Source organism: Haemorhous mexicanus, chromosome 9 (assembly GCF_027477595.1).
Source record: "Haemorhous mexicanus isolate bHaeMex1 chromosome 9, bHaeMex1.pri, whole genome shotgun sequence".
NCBI lineage: Eukaryota > Metazoa > Chordata > Aves > Passeriformes > Fringillidae > Haemorhous > Haemorhous mexicanus.
In genome coordinates this window covers 531688-545564 of record NC_082349.1, presented here as the reverse complement: position 1 = coordinate 545564, position 13877 = coordinate 531688, and the positions used below count along the sequence as shown (strand labels likewise).

At 50.0% G+C, this 13877-nt stretch overlaps 1 protein-coding gene across 1 annotated transcript in view; it reads left to right on the top strand.

Annotated features, from left to right (window-relative positions):
- Positions 1-9814, top strand: part of TNNI3K (TNNI3 interacting kinase) — a 28840-nt gene extending 19026 nt beyond the window's left edge. The window contains exons 18-25 of the mRNA XM_059853531.1: positions 2713-2765; positions 2924-2976; positions 4130-4262; positions 5271-5380; positions 6901-6960; positions 7168-7337; positions 9006-9085; positions 9199-9814. Coding sequence (XP_059709514.1) covers positions 2713-2765; positions 2924-2976; positions 4130-4262; positions 5271-5380; positions 6901-6960; positions 7168-7337; positions 9006-9085; positions 9199-9269 — 730 coding nt within the window. The 3' untranslated portion in view covers positions 9270-9814. The remainder of the gene's footprint in view (positions 1-2712; positions 2766-2923; positions 2977-4129; positions 4263-5270; positions 5381-6900; positions 6961-7167; positions 7338-9005; positions 9086-9198) is intronic.
- The last annotated feature ends 4063 nt before the right edge of the window (positions 9815-13877 follow it).

Genomic DNA, 13877 nt, shown 5'->3' with positions numbered 1-13877 from the left:
CAGTTTAAGAGAAAGACTAAGAGTGAAATTCTATGTTAAGTTTTGCCAGGGGCTTCACAGGAGCCTCATATTTTTACCTTAAATTTTCGCATAACTCATAACCACCTTTGTGAATTCTGAAATCTAATGCACTGCCTATAATGCATTAAATAAACCTGCAATGTGGCTTGACAGAATAGAGAAGAAAATTAATCTTTCGTGTCTCTACCCTGGAAAAGGGGTTATCCTTCCATTTGAAGAATAATTGGGAGCTTTATTTTGCTTTTCAGTTCTGACAGCCATCAGAAATGGTGACATGCATCACCTTATTACCCCTTACACATGGTGAGGGATGGCAGCCACGATGATCATAGCACTTTAATAAAAGAGAGACCATTTTATTATCCATTTAATTTAAGCCATAGCAGCTGAACATGGCTGGAGGAAGCCTTTGAGCCACTGACCTGCTTTTGATGGCTCTAACTGTCTGTGAACACTTCTGAGAGCTGCTTGGTGAGGGAGATGAAAGAGAGGATGGCAGCCTGGTGGTAATGAGGATGGAGTCTGCACTCCTCTTTGTTGAAATATCCCTTGTGAAATCTTAAAATATCCCTTGCTTTTCATTACACCCACGGCATGTTGAAGGCAGAAGGATCTTTTAATGGCCCAAATCCCTGTGAAAGGGACGTGCTGAGCCTGTCACTTGCCATGGGAGAGAGCAGCCCCCGTGCCTGGCAGATCCAGCTCCATGTCCTTTCACAAAGCCAGGATGAGTGCACACTCCTCCTTCTTATCTCGTTTTCTTCCTTCCATGGTTTCATGAAGAGAACAATGCCTGCTCTCACCACTGCAATCCCTGTGTGACCTTAACAGAAGACAATTAATTTCAGATTCTGCTGAACTCAGTATTTGTCTTCTGGCAGCTCAGTTCAGCTTGGATTTTTCTTGCTGTATTTCTCAAAACACAAGCTTAAGAATGGTGGATTGAGGAGGAAAGTAAATTAACATTTAGCCTTTCAACAACCTGTTTCATCTCAGGTTTTCAAATTTTCAAGTGTCACTGGGGCAATAACAGCATTTTTAGGATGTACCTTCCAAGCCTCATTTCTGTGGGGTGTACTTTTTACTTAAAAAAAGAAAAATCAGTAAGTGTAGTGCTCCGTGGAGGTACCAGACTGACAAGACCCTCCCAGAGCCTGCTTCCTGCTCTCAGATATGGCCCTCAATGCACTCAGCACCAAGATGAGCATTTCAGCACTGGTGGTCAGGTCCTGGGCCAGGGGAGGTTCGAGTTGGGCATCAGGGAGAATTTCTTTACTGAAAGGGTGGTCAGGCATTGGGAGAGGCTGCCCAGGGCAGTGGCAGATTTCCCATCCCTGGAGGTGTCCAAGGAACAGCTGGACATGGCACTCAGTGCTCTGGGCTGGGGACAAGGTGGGGATTGGTCACACTTGGACTCTGTGATCCTGGAGGTCTTGGACACTTCTCTTCCAGACTCAAAGATCCTGTGATTCTGTGAAAGGCTGATGCATGCCATCTGGAGAAAGGGAACTTCTGTTGATTTCTCTGCTTCTCCACAAAAACTGTCAGCCTAGGTCTTCAGGATGTCTTGGCTTGTCAAGTTGGATTTATTCAAGTCTGCACAATCCTGGGCAGGCTGAAGTTGAAGCTAGGGCTCAGTGCAGTTTATTCACATTGAGACACGGTGATAATTTCTGTCCCTACTGACAGAGACCAAATTGAGCACAGAGCACAGCAAAGTCTGTAGTTTTGTATGGCTTGTGTACCTACACCCACCCTGGGGCACAGCCTTCAAGAGTCTCTCTAGTTCAGCCTTGTGTTTGATTCATATTTTCATTTGGCATATGCTGTGGGTCTCAAAACAATTCCACATGTCCTACTAAAATCATGTCAATATTTTGATGGAAAGTACACATGAGAGCTAAAATCAGATCAAATATAAATCAAGAGAGTCATGGTTACATTTTTATGATTAAATTTATCATCCCAAGGGTTGGGTTTAGGTGAAGGTGGAAATCTTGAAGGCAGTGATTTGTGGGAGTCCTGCTTGAGAGAGCTTAAATTTTTTTCTGGCCTAAGACTGTTATCTGGTAAAATTTGTGTTCCTCACTTGACTGTTCTTGTTTGTATCTGCAGCTCTAATATGAGCAAGTTGTGCTTTTTGTTGAGACCATCAATATTACTTCCATTTTCCCTCCTCATGTAAACTCTTGCCAACTTTTTCATTTCTGTTTTTCGTACGCTTTTCACTCTTCTGAATTTTCTTGGCTCGGTCAGCATTTGATAAATATCCTGAGAGCACTGTTGTGTCCACATTCCTTGTGTTGTGATTTGCTCAGCCTCCCACAGCCCTGTGCCATGAAGGTGTAGTGAGTGGGGCAGGGAAATCTTCACCTCCAGAGGTACTGGAACTTGTGACCTAGCTAAAGCAGCTTGTGGGCTTTCCCCCAGGTTTCCATTTTGTTTGAAACCCTGTGGTTTTGTTGCTGATTTCTAAAAGTCTCTCTGGATTTGTTGCATGCACATCAGTCAAAGGTTGGCTTGCCCTCTCAGGGGCAATGTGTCCTTCCTAAGGAGGAATACCTATAGACATTTAGCTCTCCAAGGAGGTGATTTGAGCTCAAATATTTAGCTGTGACCCAAAAACTATAGCATTTTCACCATCTTTAAGAAGCTATCAAACAATTACCTATAGGTTTTTTTTTTTCCCAGTCACAATATTCTCCTGTATGAGGATGGGCATGCAGTAGTTGCTGATTTTGGAGGTAAGGAGTTTTTATGAAACACTTATGCATTAACCCCAAATTCTCTAAAACTAAACATGTGCTTACTGAGAGGGCCCCACGGAACTGCCCTTAAGGTAGGACTGCTGTATAATAAGAGTATTGGCCTGAGAGTAATTCTTTTTCTTGCTCTGCTTCAGAATCTCGATTTCTGCAATCCCTGGATGAAGACAACATGACAAAACAACCTGGGGTTTGTTTCTTCTGTTTCTTGTTTTGTTCCACATAATTAATATCAAACATACAGGCAAACACAGTTTAGGAGAAGACATTGGAAATACATTTGTTGGAATAGATGGACAGGTGTAGTATTAAATCTCTCTCAGTTTTTCTCTGTCTTGGTTTTATTTTTTTTCCTCTGTCTTCAGTAACAGAGATCAGGGAATATATAACATCTGCAGCAGAAAACAATGCTTTATAAGGCTGTCTTTGGAGCTCTATTGCTCCAATTCCTTAATAAAGAGTTATTTTTAATCCACTCTTCCCTACTCACATGCTGTTGGCAGGTGGCTCCTTTTTCTAGCAGCTGCTCAGCACTGGTTCCCTTGTTTCACAGTTCTTCTCTTCACAATAGCCTGTTGCTCACAGTCAGGTTTACAAGACAGCTGTTGTCTTCACGGGTTGAGTCCAGATGTGTCCTGTGTGTCACTCCATGGCCAGGAATGCTCACCCCAGCTGTTAACGTGGGTGGGGATGGGAGATGGGATGGAGTGCAGGGGCAGTGCCAGAGGGAGGTGGTGCTGCCCCAGGCCCTGGCAAGCAGCTCTTTAACTCTCAGTAGTGGCACTCACTGTGTGGGTGGAGGGTAGGCAGCACAAGGACTCTAAAAGTCCACCCTGAACCCATTACCCCAGGGAGAGAGGAGTTGCTTGTGAAGCAGCCTCAGAACTGGGGGTCTGCAGGGAGCAGCAGGACCCCAGGAGAGCAGACCCCAGGCCAATGCAGCTACTGCCAGCTTTTACTTCTGCCAGCTGCAGCAGTAGTTAATTCCCATTATATGGCACATATGCATTTACCTCTCAGACCATGTGATGTGGTCTCCAGACCTTGGGCCTGGTGCTCTGTTTTTATTCTCACCCTGCTGTGATGTTTTAAGCCAGCTCAGCCTGGCCCTATGGACCTGAGCACCCAGCTAATGCAGGTACATATCATGCACTGTAACACACTGACTGGGTCTTGCAAGCCAGGTGGAAGTTTTTCCTTAATTGGCAGATTACCAATTATTTTATGGAGTGATGGAGGCAGGAAATAAGGAAACAAAGGAAAACAAGCCTACAAATCCAGGACTAGGTGTGTGTGGGGAGGTGAACACGGCCAACGTGTGACGGCTGTGTCCTGGTGTGCAGAACCTGCGCTGGATGGCCCCTGAGGTGTTCACCCAGTGCACAAGGTACACCATCAAAGCCGACGTCTTCAGCTACGCCCTGTGCCTCTGGGAGCTGCTGACGGGGGAAATTCCCTTTGCTCACCTGAAACCAGGTAGCGTGCTCAAGGAATAGTGTTTTGCATTTCTCTGAAGTAGCTACACTGTGTAACCTTAACCCTTATCATACTGAAGCATGTTATTGAGTGCTGAGATTTGGCATTTGGTGAAGAGCACAGAACTATCCTCTGTAGGTCTGGGGCTATGAACAAGACACTCTGAGTGCAGGCTGTCTGTTTCTCACACGACTGTTGGGATTGCAAAGCCATTCCTTGGTACATCTCCTTGGTGTGCCTCAGGACAGCATCCACAAACCGGGGGGGAAGGGGGATGTACAACAGCAGAGCAGCACTTCCAGGGCTGCACTTGGCTCTGCTGAGATTCTGAGCCCTGGATGTCTGACAAGAGCTGTTGGGGGTCATGAGTGCAGCAGGACGTGGTCAGAGCCAGCATGGGTGAGGAGGCAGAGTTCAGCCCCCTGTGCCAGTGAGACCCTCACTGCTGTGTGACCTGTGACCAGAGGTGGGCCTGTGGCCATGGCAGGGGCATCTCAGTCTGCTCTTGGTCTGAGGGCAAAAGGCTCCTTAAACCTCCAGCCTCCATCCAGCCTTAATTCATTGGCTGGATGGCTCAGCAGTGTCTCAGGGGTGGGCAGGGTGTTCCTGGGGTTGGTGTGACCCCAGGTGCTGACAGGTGTCTCTGCAGTGGGCAGGGGTGTTCCTGGGACTGGGGTGACCCCAGGTGCTGACAGGTGTCTCAGGGGTGGGCAGGGATGTTCCTGGGACTGGGGTGACCCCAGGTGCTGACAGGTGTCTCAGGGGTGGGCAGGGGTGTTGCTGGGACTGGGGTGACCCCAGGTGCTGACAGGTGTCTCTGCAGTGGGCAGGGGTGTTGCTGGGACTGGGGTGACCCCAGGTGCTGACAGGTGTCTCAGGGGTGGGCAGGGGTGTTGCTGGGACTGGGGTGACCCCAGGTGCTGACAGGTGTCTCTGCAGTGGGCAGGGGTGTTCCTGGGACTGGGGTGACCCCAGGTGCTGACGGGTGTCTCTGGCTGTCCCATGCAGCAGCAGCAGCAGCAGACATGGCTTATCACCATATCCGCCCCCCCATCGGCTACTCCATCCCCAAGCCCATCTCTGCCTTGCTGATGAGGGGCTGGAACGCCTGTCCTGAGGTGAGTGACCCAGCAGAGGGAAAATGGGCACTTTGCTCTGGCTGATGCCCCCAAAGTCAGGGTTTCTGTGGGAAGGGTCACTGCAGAAAGCCCCCAGGCAGGCAATGGGGTGTGTCAGGAAACACAGGAGAGTTGGTGAATTGAGGAGGAAAGTAAATTAACATTTATCCTTTCAACAAAACTTAATTAATCACATAATGCTGATTATGACTTTAGCTGTTACAAAATTAGTAGAAATTTCCTTGCTGCTCTCAGATTTTTGTAAGCAATGGTTAAGGACAGCATGTAACACACATTCATTTTAAATTCTTTAATAAGGTGTCATATTAAAGTGCTGACTGAAGCAGGCACTGAGATGGGTGCAGTCCCTGTGCCTTGTCAGCATTCCCACCACCAGTCAGCCCCTATAAGGAAAAACCATCTTTTCAGAGTCCCAGTGCAGCTTGTTACCCATTTGTGACCCCAATGTCACTTCGTCTTGCCAGTGTTTCAGAGCTTCAGGACAGAACTATAAAACAATTGATGGCTCAATCAGCCCATGGATGGCCAGAACTTTGCACAAGATGTGAGCAAAAACTTGTCAAAATTATCTTTATTAAGGTTTTTTTGCTACTGTTCTTTATTAGGCTCTATTTTGCATTACTGAAAGTGTTTTGCTACCATTTGTTATGGAAAAATGGTGAGTTTTGGGGCTCAACGAGTGTTCACAGGTCAAAACTCTCCACAAGGTCTGCTCACTGTAAAGGAAAAAAAAAAGGAGTGGGGGCTTTGCTGGATGGCCATGAAATGCCTCAAAGTTAGAAAATTTATCCTTTTATTTATCTTTCATTTCATTCAAGGCTCATCCCAGCTGAAAACTAGTTCCCATGTGCCATGTCTCTGTTTCTGTTTATCAGGTACTTGAACATCTGTTTCCCAGAAACTTTTGACAGCAGCTGTTTCCAAAGGCAAACTGGTGATTAGAAGCTTAGCAGCATCTCCTGAGAAGCCTTTTTCATTGGCTAACTGGATTTGTGAGCTTTAATTAGAGCCAGAGAATTTGCCATAAGGCCTGGGGCTGAGCTCTGTAAAGAAGTAAACATTTAGTTTTATTAAGTGCAACTCTCATGGACAAGGGAGGGAGGAGGATGGCCATACAGGCAGGCTGGCCAGGAGCTTGCCCTCTGCTCATCTCTGTGTCTGAACTCCTGCTCATGGGCAAAGAGAAAGTCAACCTAAAGAGCAGAGCCAATAATTTATTGATAGATTTTTTTGTGAACTAGTCATCATTAGCTCAAATCTGATTGTTACAGAAAAAGAGAGGAATTGCAGTTAAAGTTCATGTGCACACACATCTTCATGTTGTAGCTCAGCACCAAACTTGCAAATTTCATCAGATTCCCAAACAGACTGACAGCTATGCCATGAAATTCAGAGAGGGGAAATGATGGCTCATCCCTTCCCTGTGTGTCAGTCCAATCCCATCAGATCTGCACCCTTCCATTTTTAACCCAGCTCTGGTTTTCCTGGTGTGTTCGCAGGGGAGACCAGAGTTTTCAGAAGTTGTCACAAAGTTGGAGGAGTGTCTGTGCAATATTGAGGTAAGGACCCGGCAGGGGAGGCCTGTGTGTGTGTGTGTGCAAGCAGATGGGAGTGCAAGGGGGACAGGGACGGCGGCAGCAGCCGAGGACAGGGTGCCTTTGGAGCTGCTGGAAAAGTCCAGGGCCAAGTGGGACACGACTTAGAGAGATGAGAAAGGACTTGTAAATATGCCATAATGGTACCTTTACCTTTTTTTTTTAATCCAGTTAATGTCTCCAGCCTCCAGCAACAGCAGCGGGTCCCTGTCTCCCTCGTCCTCCTCGGACTGCCTGGTGGCCCGCGGTGGCCCTGGCCGCAGCCACGTGGCCGCGCTGCGCTCCCGCTTCGAGCTGGAGTACGCCGTGAACGCGCGCGCGTGCGCTGCCTGGGCACTGGGGTGGGTACCCAAAAACACCCTCCTGGGCACGGGGTGGGCACCCAAAAACACCTGGGCTGCCTGGGCCCTGGGGTGGGTACCCAAAAACACCTGGGCTGCCTGGGCCCTGGGGTGGGTACCCAAAAACACCCTTCTGGGCACGGGGTGGGCACCCAACACCCTCCTGGGCACGGGGTGGGTACCCAAAAACACCCTCCTGGGCACGGGGTGGGCACCCAACACCCTCCTGGGCACGGGGTGGGTACCCAAAAACACCCTCCTGGGCATGGGGAGGGCACCCAAAAACACCCTCCTGGGCATGGGGTGGGTACCCAAAAACACCTGGGCTGCCTGGGCACAGGGGTGGGTACCCAAAAACACCTGGGCTGCCTGGGCACGGGGTGGGTACCCAAAAACACCCTCCTGGGCATGGGGAGGGCACCCAAAAACACCCTCCTGGGCACGGGGTGGGTACCCAAAAACACCCAGGCTGCCTGGGCACTGGGGTGGGTACCCCAAAACACCCTCCTGGGCATGGGGAGGGCACCCAACACCCTCCTGGGCACGGGGTGGGTACCCCAAAACACCGTCCTGGGCACGGGGAGGGTACCCACAAACACCTGGGCTGCCTGGGCACAGGGGTGGGTACCCAAAAACACCCTCCTGGGCACGGGGTGGGTACCCACAAACACCTGGGCTGCCTGGGCACAGGGGTGGGTACCCAATACCCTCCTGGGCACAGGGGTGGGTACAACACACCGAGCTGCCTGGGCACAGGCTCTGCGGGCTCCTCTGACCTGTCTGAAGGACAGAAGCAGGCTGTGCTGCTGGGAGGTGGCGTGGCAGGACCAGGAGAGAGCACTGGACCTGTGCCATCAGCTTGTCCATCACAGGGAGCAGGCTGCCATTGGGGGGGCAAGGTGAAAGTGTCCTTGGTGTGCAGGGAAGGGGCAGATGCACAGACAGACAGAATCCAGAGCCTTCCAGCAGGCACAGAGGTGGGGCACAGCTATGTCAGGAACAGCCTGACAGAGGTTTGTGGGAGTCAGCAGGGCTGGGACTGGTCCTACCACGGTACACCCTAAAAGCTGGGTATCACTCATTTCATGACTACAGAACAGTGAGAACTCCTGATATTTTTTAAGGCACACAGATGGGTTCTGTATTATTGTACCATTAATAAATGCCTGAGGTATTATACCCTACCTCTTGGAGAGCTGGTTTCAAGGGCAAACATAGCAACTCCCATCTCCAGGATCAGGGATGAACCACATGTTAGCAAGACAGTGGGTTTGGTCCATGACTGGAAGATAATCCCACCATCTTCCTTGCCTGAGAAATGAATTTGCAAGAACCTTTTAGCAGCGACACATAAAAACATGCCAATGATCCTGGATTGATGCCTGGAATTGTTTCCAAGATGGCAATCCAGAGACAGTTGTGAAGCCCCAAATGGGGTATTTGAGGGCAGTTACTCTGAGAAGGGTGACTGAGTGCCAGCATGCCTGGGGGTCACAGCCTCACTTCATGACTTGTTCTTGCTTTTTGTTTTCTGCACTGCTGTGGCTGGGCCCCAGGCTGATGTCTCATGGTACTGTTCTTTCCTTCCACTCTGGGAAAAAAGTTCTCATGGTCTGGAGATGTGCCATCACCAGTCTTACAAACTGACACCTCCTGTTTAAATTGCAGCACCGGGCAGCCCCCTTCCCAGGGCCTGTCTCTGGATGACATGAGAAGGAGCTTCCAGTGCCCACCCGTGGACAAGAACGGTGAGCTGCTGCAGAGTGCTGCCCGAGCTCCCGAGCACGGGCCAGGCTGCCGTGCTGGGGCAGGGCCAGGGAGCCCTCTGTGCCAGCTGCAGGGACCCTCTCTGCTCCTGCAGGCTACGTGTCGGACCCCCTGAGCACCATGAGGTTCCACTCCTGCAGCAGCAGCTTGGAGGACAGCAGCTGAGGGATGGAGCATCCACCTGCCCCAGCCCAGCCATCACCACGGAGCCCTGGGTGTCACTCTGACATTCCTGGATGACAAATGTCCCTGTCCTGCTCTCTGCTTCTGCATCTGCCTCAGCTAACCACCCCATGCCCTGCAACAGCAAGTCTGGCCATGGGGCATTAAAAAAGAGAAGAGAGGCAGGGCAGCAGAAGTTGAACTCCTCCTCTAGAAGCAATTACAGAGTTAGTCACGCTGTTATTTTCTGGGGTCCTTTTTCAAATTAACAAAAGTTATCTGTAATACTGTCTGTGTGGCCAAGGCAGAGCTGCCTTCCTGGCTGAGCAGGAATCAGTATTTCCCATTGATGGCAGGGCTCTGTGATGTTATTGAGGATGTTGTTTCTCTACTGCCATGATCCCTGAAGCAGGTCTGCACAGAGGCCTCAAGCAGTGTGACAGACAGGAGCTGTGGCTGCATGGTGGGCTCTGACAATGCTTCCAGCACATCTGCCATTACTTAATAGTGCTGAAGCAATAAAAATGGGGAAGATTTCACTAAGTAAAGCTTAGGGGTCATTTTCCATTTGTTCTGTTTCACTTGCTGAAAAGTTGAATGGCAGGAAGCTGTTACAGCTCTGTCCCAGCTCTCCCAGCACTGCCCTGGTACCAGTCAGTGGTTACCACTGCTCCTCTGGGCTCATGTCTCAGGTGTTGTTCCATTTACACCAGCAGCTGCTGGGACAGTAGAAATGTCAGAATAAACACACAGGAAAGCCTGGGATGGGGCTCACCAGGACCCTGCCAGACCCTGTCTGCAATCTCCAAGAAGTCACGAGATTTCCACGGAAGGGGATGAACAAGAGGAACTATAAAACCACAACAAAACAACATCCAGATTTGTCTACAACTGGAGGAAATCTGTTGTATTTTTTCTAGGAGTCCAGGCAAGGTTGGCAGTTTGCATGCTGTGAGGGAACAGGGGCAGAGCAGAAGGGAGAAGCTGCACCTGGATGCTGACGAAAATTGCCTACCTGACTCTGACTGGCCAGGTGATGATCTGCTCCACATGGCCGAGCTACAGAAGCACAGGCAGGGAATAGGCTGAAGAAAGAGGGTGGATAGAGATGAGGTCTCATTCCTTGGTCTTTGCATTGGCCAGAAATACCATTGGTGAGAAAGGATCCAATGTCATAGCTGAAAAATCAGTTCCAGCACTGATTCTTTTTCAACAGGTATCTTACAAATATCTCTGCATTCTGTCTTTTTCCCTTGCTTAAAGTAACCATGCAGTGACTCTGCATTCAGTGACTGGGCCTGAAAACCAGAAACTAAACTGGATTAGAAAAGCAAAAGTGGAGCAAGGAAGCAGACTTCATGTGCATTAATACCTCTGTGTGCTCACTGATACCTGAGCTGCTGTGTCATCCCTGAGCACCTTCTCAGAACATGTCAGAGGGGAATGCATGGAAACAACAACAACAAAAATACCAGAATGCAAAGCTTTTTTAGTTTAAAAGCTCTTCACAAAGACAAGTGCTTGCAACTAATTTTAATACTAATTAAAATTACTGGTTCCTTGAAGGATCCAATGTCTTAGTTAATTGCTCTCTATAGCAGAAAATCAGGCTCAGGGGAAAACGAGTTTCATAGGAGTGATCACTTAGTGAAACAAACAAAAACTCTGAAATATGTAAATGAGTAGAACATGTTCCAAAGCAGTTTGTGAGAGTGCAAGCAGCCCGTGCTGTTCCCAGAGAAGCCCCAGCACACCAAAATATTTACCAAGAATGAGATGCTAAGAGGATTCTTACCCTGTTTTGGAGACCTGCCAGTGCCTGGCAGCTGTAGTGATATTTTAAATTGTTTAGCATATCAGCAATAGGTGATCTAGATTAAAACAATCTGGCGTCCAGCCAGACAAGGGCTTGGACAGCAGCCATAAGTGAGCCCAGCACTCCTGCAGCAGGGCCCAACATTCCCCACCATGGCACAGGACAGCCAGGACAGCACAGCCAGGACAGCCAGCACAGCACAGCACAGCCAGGACAGCACAGCCAGGACAGCACAGCCAGGACTGCACAGCCAGCACAGCCAGGACTGCACAGCTGGCACAGCCAGGCCTGCACAGCTGGCACAGCACAGAAGGGCTGCCTCAGAGGCTCAGCCCCAGTGGGCAGGCAGAGTGGTCAGTCCTGTCTGGTTTGTACAGCTGAGCCCCAAAACCACTCAGGCAATTCCCAGGCAGGAAAGCCACCTTGCAGCCCTCGTTTCAGACAGATGGATGAGCTGCCCATGCTGTCCACCCCCAGCACCCTTGGTGCTGTCTGTGAGTCACTGTTCCACACATCTGCCAGCAATGCCAGGGCTGGTGCCCACTCCAGGAGCTAGACTTTAGACTTTTCCCATGCTGTGTCCGCAGTGCACAGCTGGCATGGTTTTGAACTGATTAAATGCTTCTCTTCAGCTGTGGAATGTCACCAGGTTCCAGCTGTTTGAGGCTCATCTGAGGCACAACCATCAGAAGCCAATGACAGGCAGCTGAAAATACCTGACACTTCAGGGAGTTAAAAAAGCCTTCCTGATGAGCCAAGAATGAGTTTTGCCAGTGGCAACACTGTTGGATAGTTTGCTTTGCTCACATATGCTCACTTTAATGATTACTCTTTTTTTTCTTTTTGCTGCACATCTTGTTTTTCCCTAAGTGCAACCTACTTTTCACTTTGAAGTTAATTACTAATTAGCACCAAATAGGAAAGCAGAAAGGACCATGGGAAGCTTTTCCAAACCTATACAATTATCCATTTCCATGGTTTTGCTTATTACCAAACTTCTGCCTGCTCAAATGACAGAGACACTGTTTTGAGAATCCACATATGTGTTCCTAACCACAGGATTCTTTCCCCCAGCTGTTACAACCATACACATGACTGTCATTTAGAAATATTTCAAGACTGCTAAATAATGATCTGTCAGCATTCCAGTTCCTCACAGTCACACTGCTCTGTTCATCAAGGCCTTCTCTGATGCCCTGGGTCTCCTGCAGCCCCAGAGGGGTTCCCAGGGAATCTCTGCCAAGGCAAATCCCTGCATCCCTCTCTGTCTCTGCTCACCTGTCCCCCTGGAATTGCCGCCCCTGTGTCCGAACGCCCAGGTGTGGCCACGCCCACAGCCCAGGGCATGAGCTTTAGAGGGGTACCTGCACAAGGCAGCTTTGGTGGCACAAACACTCACCCCAACATCAGTCAGCCCATTGGCAAGCAGAGACAGACACTGAAGCTCAGGCCCTGCTGCACTGGCAGGGCTTATTCCTGCAGTTAAACCCCTGGCACAAACTGAAGGAGCTCCACAGACTGGTACAGGTATTTAATAGGCCTGAGTGAACACACAGGCATGGGTATGGACAGAGAAAACACAGCACTCTGAGACATGTGCAGAGTGAACACACAAATGCAACCAGCTCTAGTACAGGAACGTCTCTAGGAGCAAACACACAGCAACCACTCGCTCACGTCTGAGTTTCCATGTATATTGATCTGGAGTGACTCACAGCACCAATCCACTCAAAATCCTGCTCACTTCAGTGTCTTTTCCCTGCTTGAAAACACAGTTACAGCCCCCCACTCTGTGGGGCTGAGTCTGCTGCACCCACCAAGCTTGGGGTGCCTAGAGGCTGCTGCACACCCGGCCCCAGGAGCCCAGCCCACAAGGGTCCTGGGGCCCAGTGTTGCCAGAGGTGCAGCAGGGCTGAGAAAAGCCTTGGGCAGCAGAGAAGGGCAACCAGGCTGAGACAACTCTAAACTGACCATCCTCCTGGCAGCCTCAGCTGAGGTTCCACGGACCACTCCTGAGTGACTCCAGCAAAAGCAGAAGGCCAAGCTTTATGCATTTACAAATACTTGTTAGAATTGTTCTGATTTAAAAACTTCCAACAACATTTCCACGTGCTGAGAATGCCCTGAAATGTGGCCAGCAGCAAGCCTGGGTGCCCAAGGGGAGGGAAGCCCCCCTGGCACACACACTCCTGGCACAGGGGGCACTGTGCATGCAGGAGGGCTCCCCTCCCCTGGCACAGGTGGGGAAGATGCCAGGATAAAAGCCCTGCCTGCCTGCAGAAGAAAGCGGTGCCTCGGGGAGGAGGGGAAGTTCAGTCAGCCCAGTATTTCTCTGGTTTTCAAGAAAAACAAGGCAGACAGCTGTGGAACAATCCTTGTGATTACTGTCCTCGTCCTTCCAAAGGAGTGCTGCTTCCTGGGCTGGCAAACACGAGCTTGTTTCAGTTGTCTGCTGACGCTGAGGAGCTGCTCCAGTGAAACGTGACAGGTGGCTGTGCTACTCACAGGGCGAAGAGAGGGGTGACATCCCAACCGGCACGAACCCACGGCCAGCTGAGTGCATGTGGCAGGACACAACGCTGAGGGGCTGCAGAAAAAGCTCAGAGCAGAGTTTCCTCCCCATCCTCTTCTGAGGACACGGTGAGCGGGTCTGGGTTTGCACTATCCTACAGAACAACAACCAAACATCACAGAAAGCGTGCTGAACTCGGAGCTGCTGAGGTACTGCTGTGACACCTCCTAAAGGAGAGGCCAGAGTAACAGGGTAGCCGAGTGCTCCCAGGGCTCACCCGATG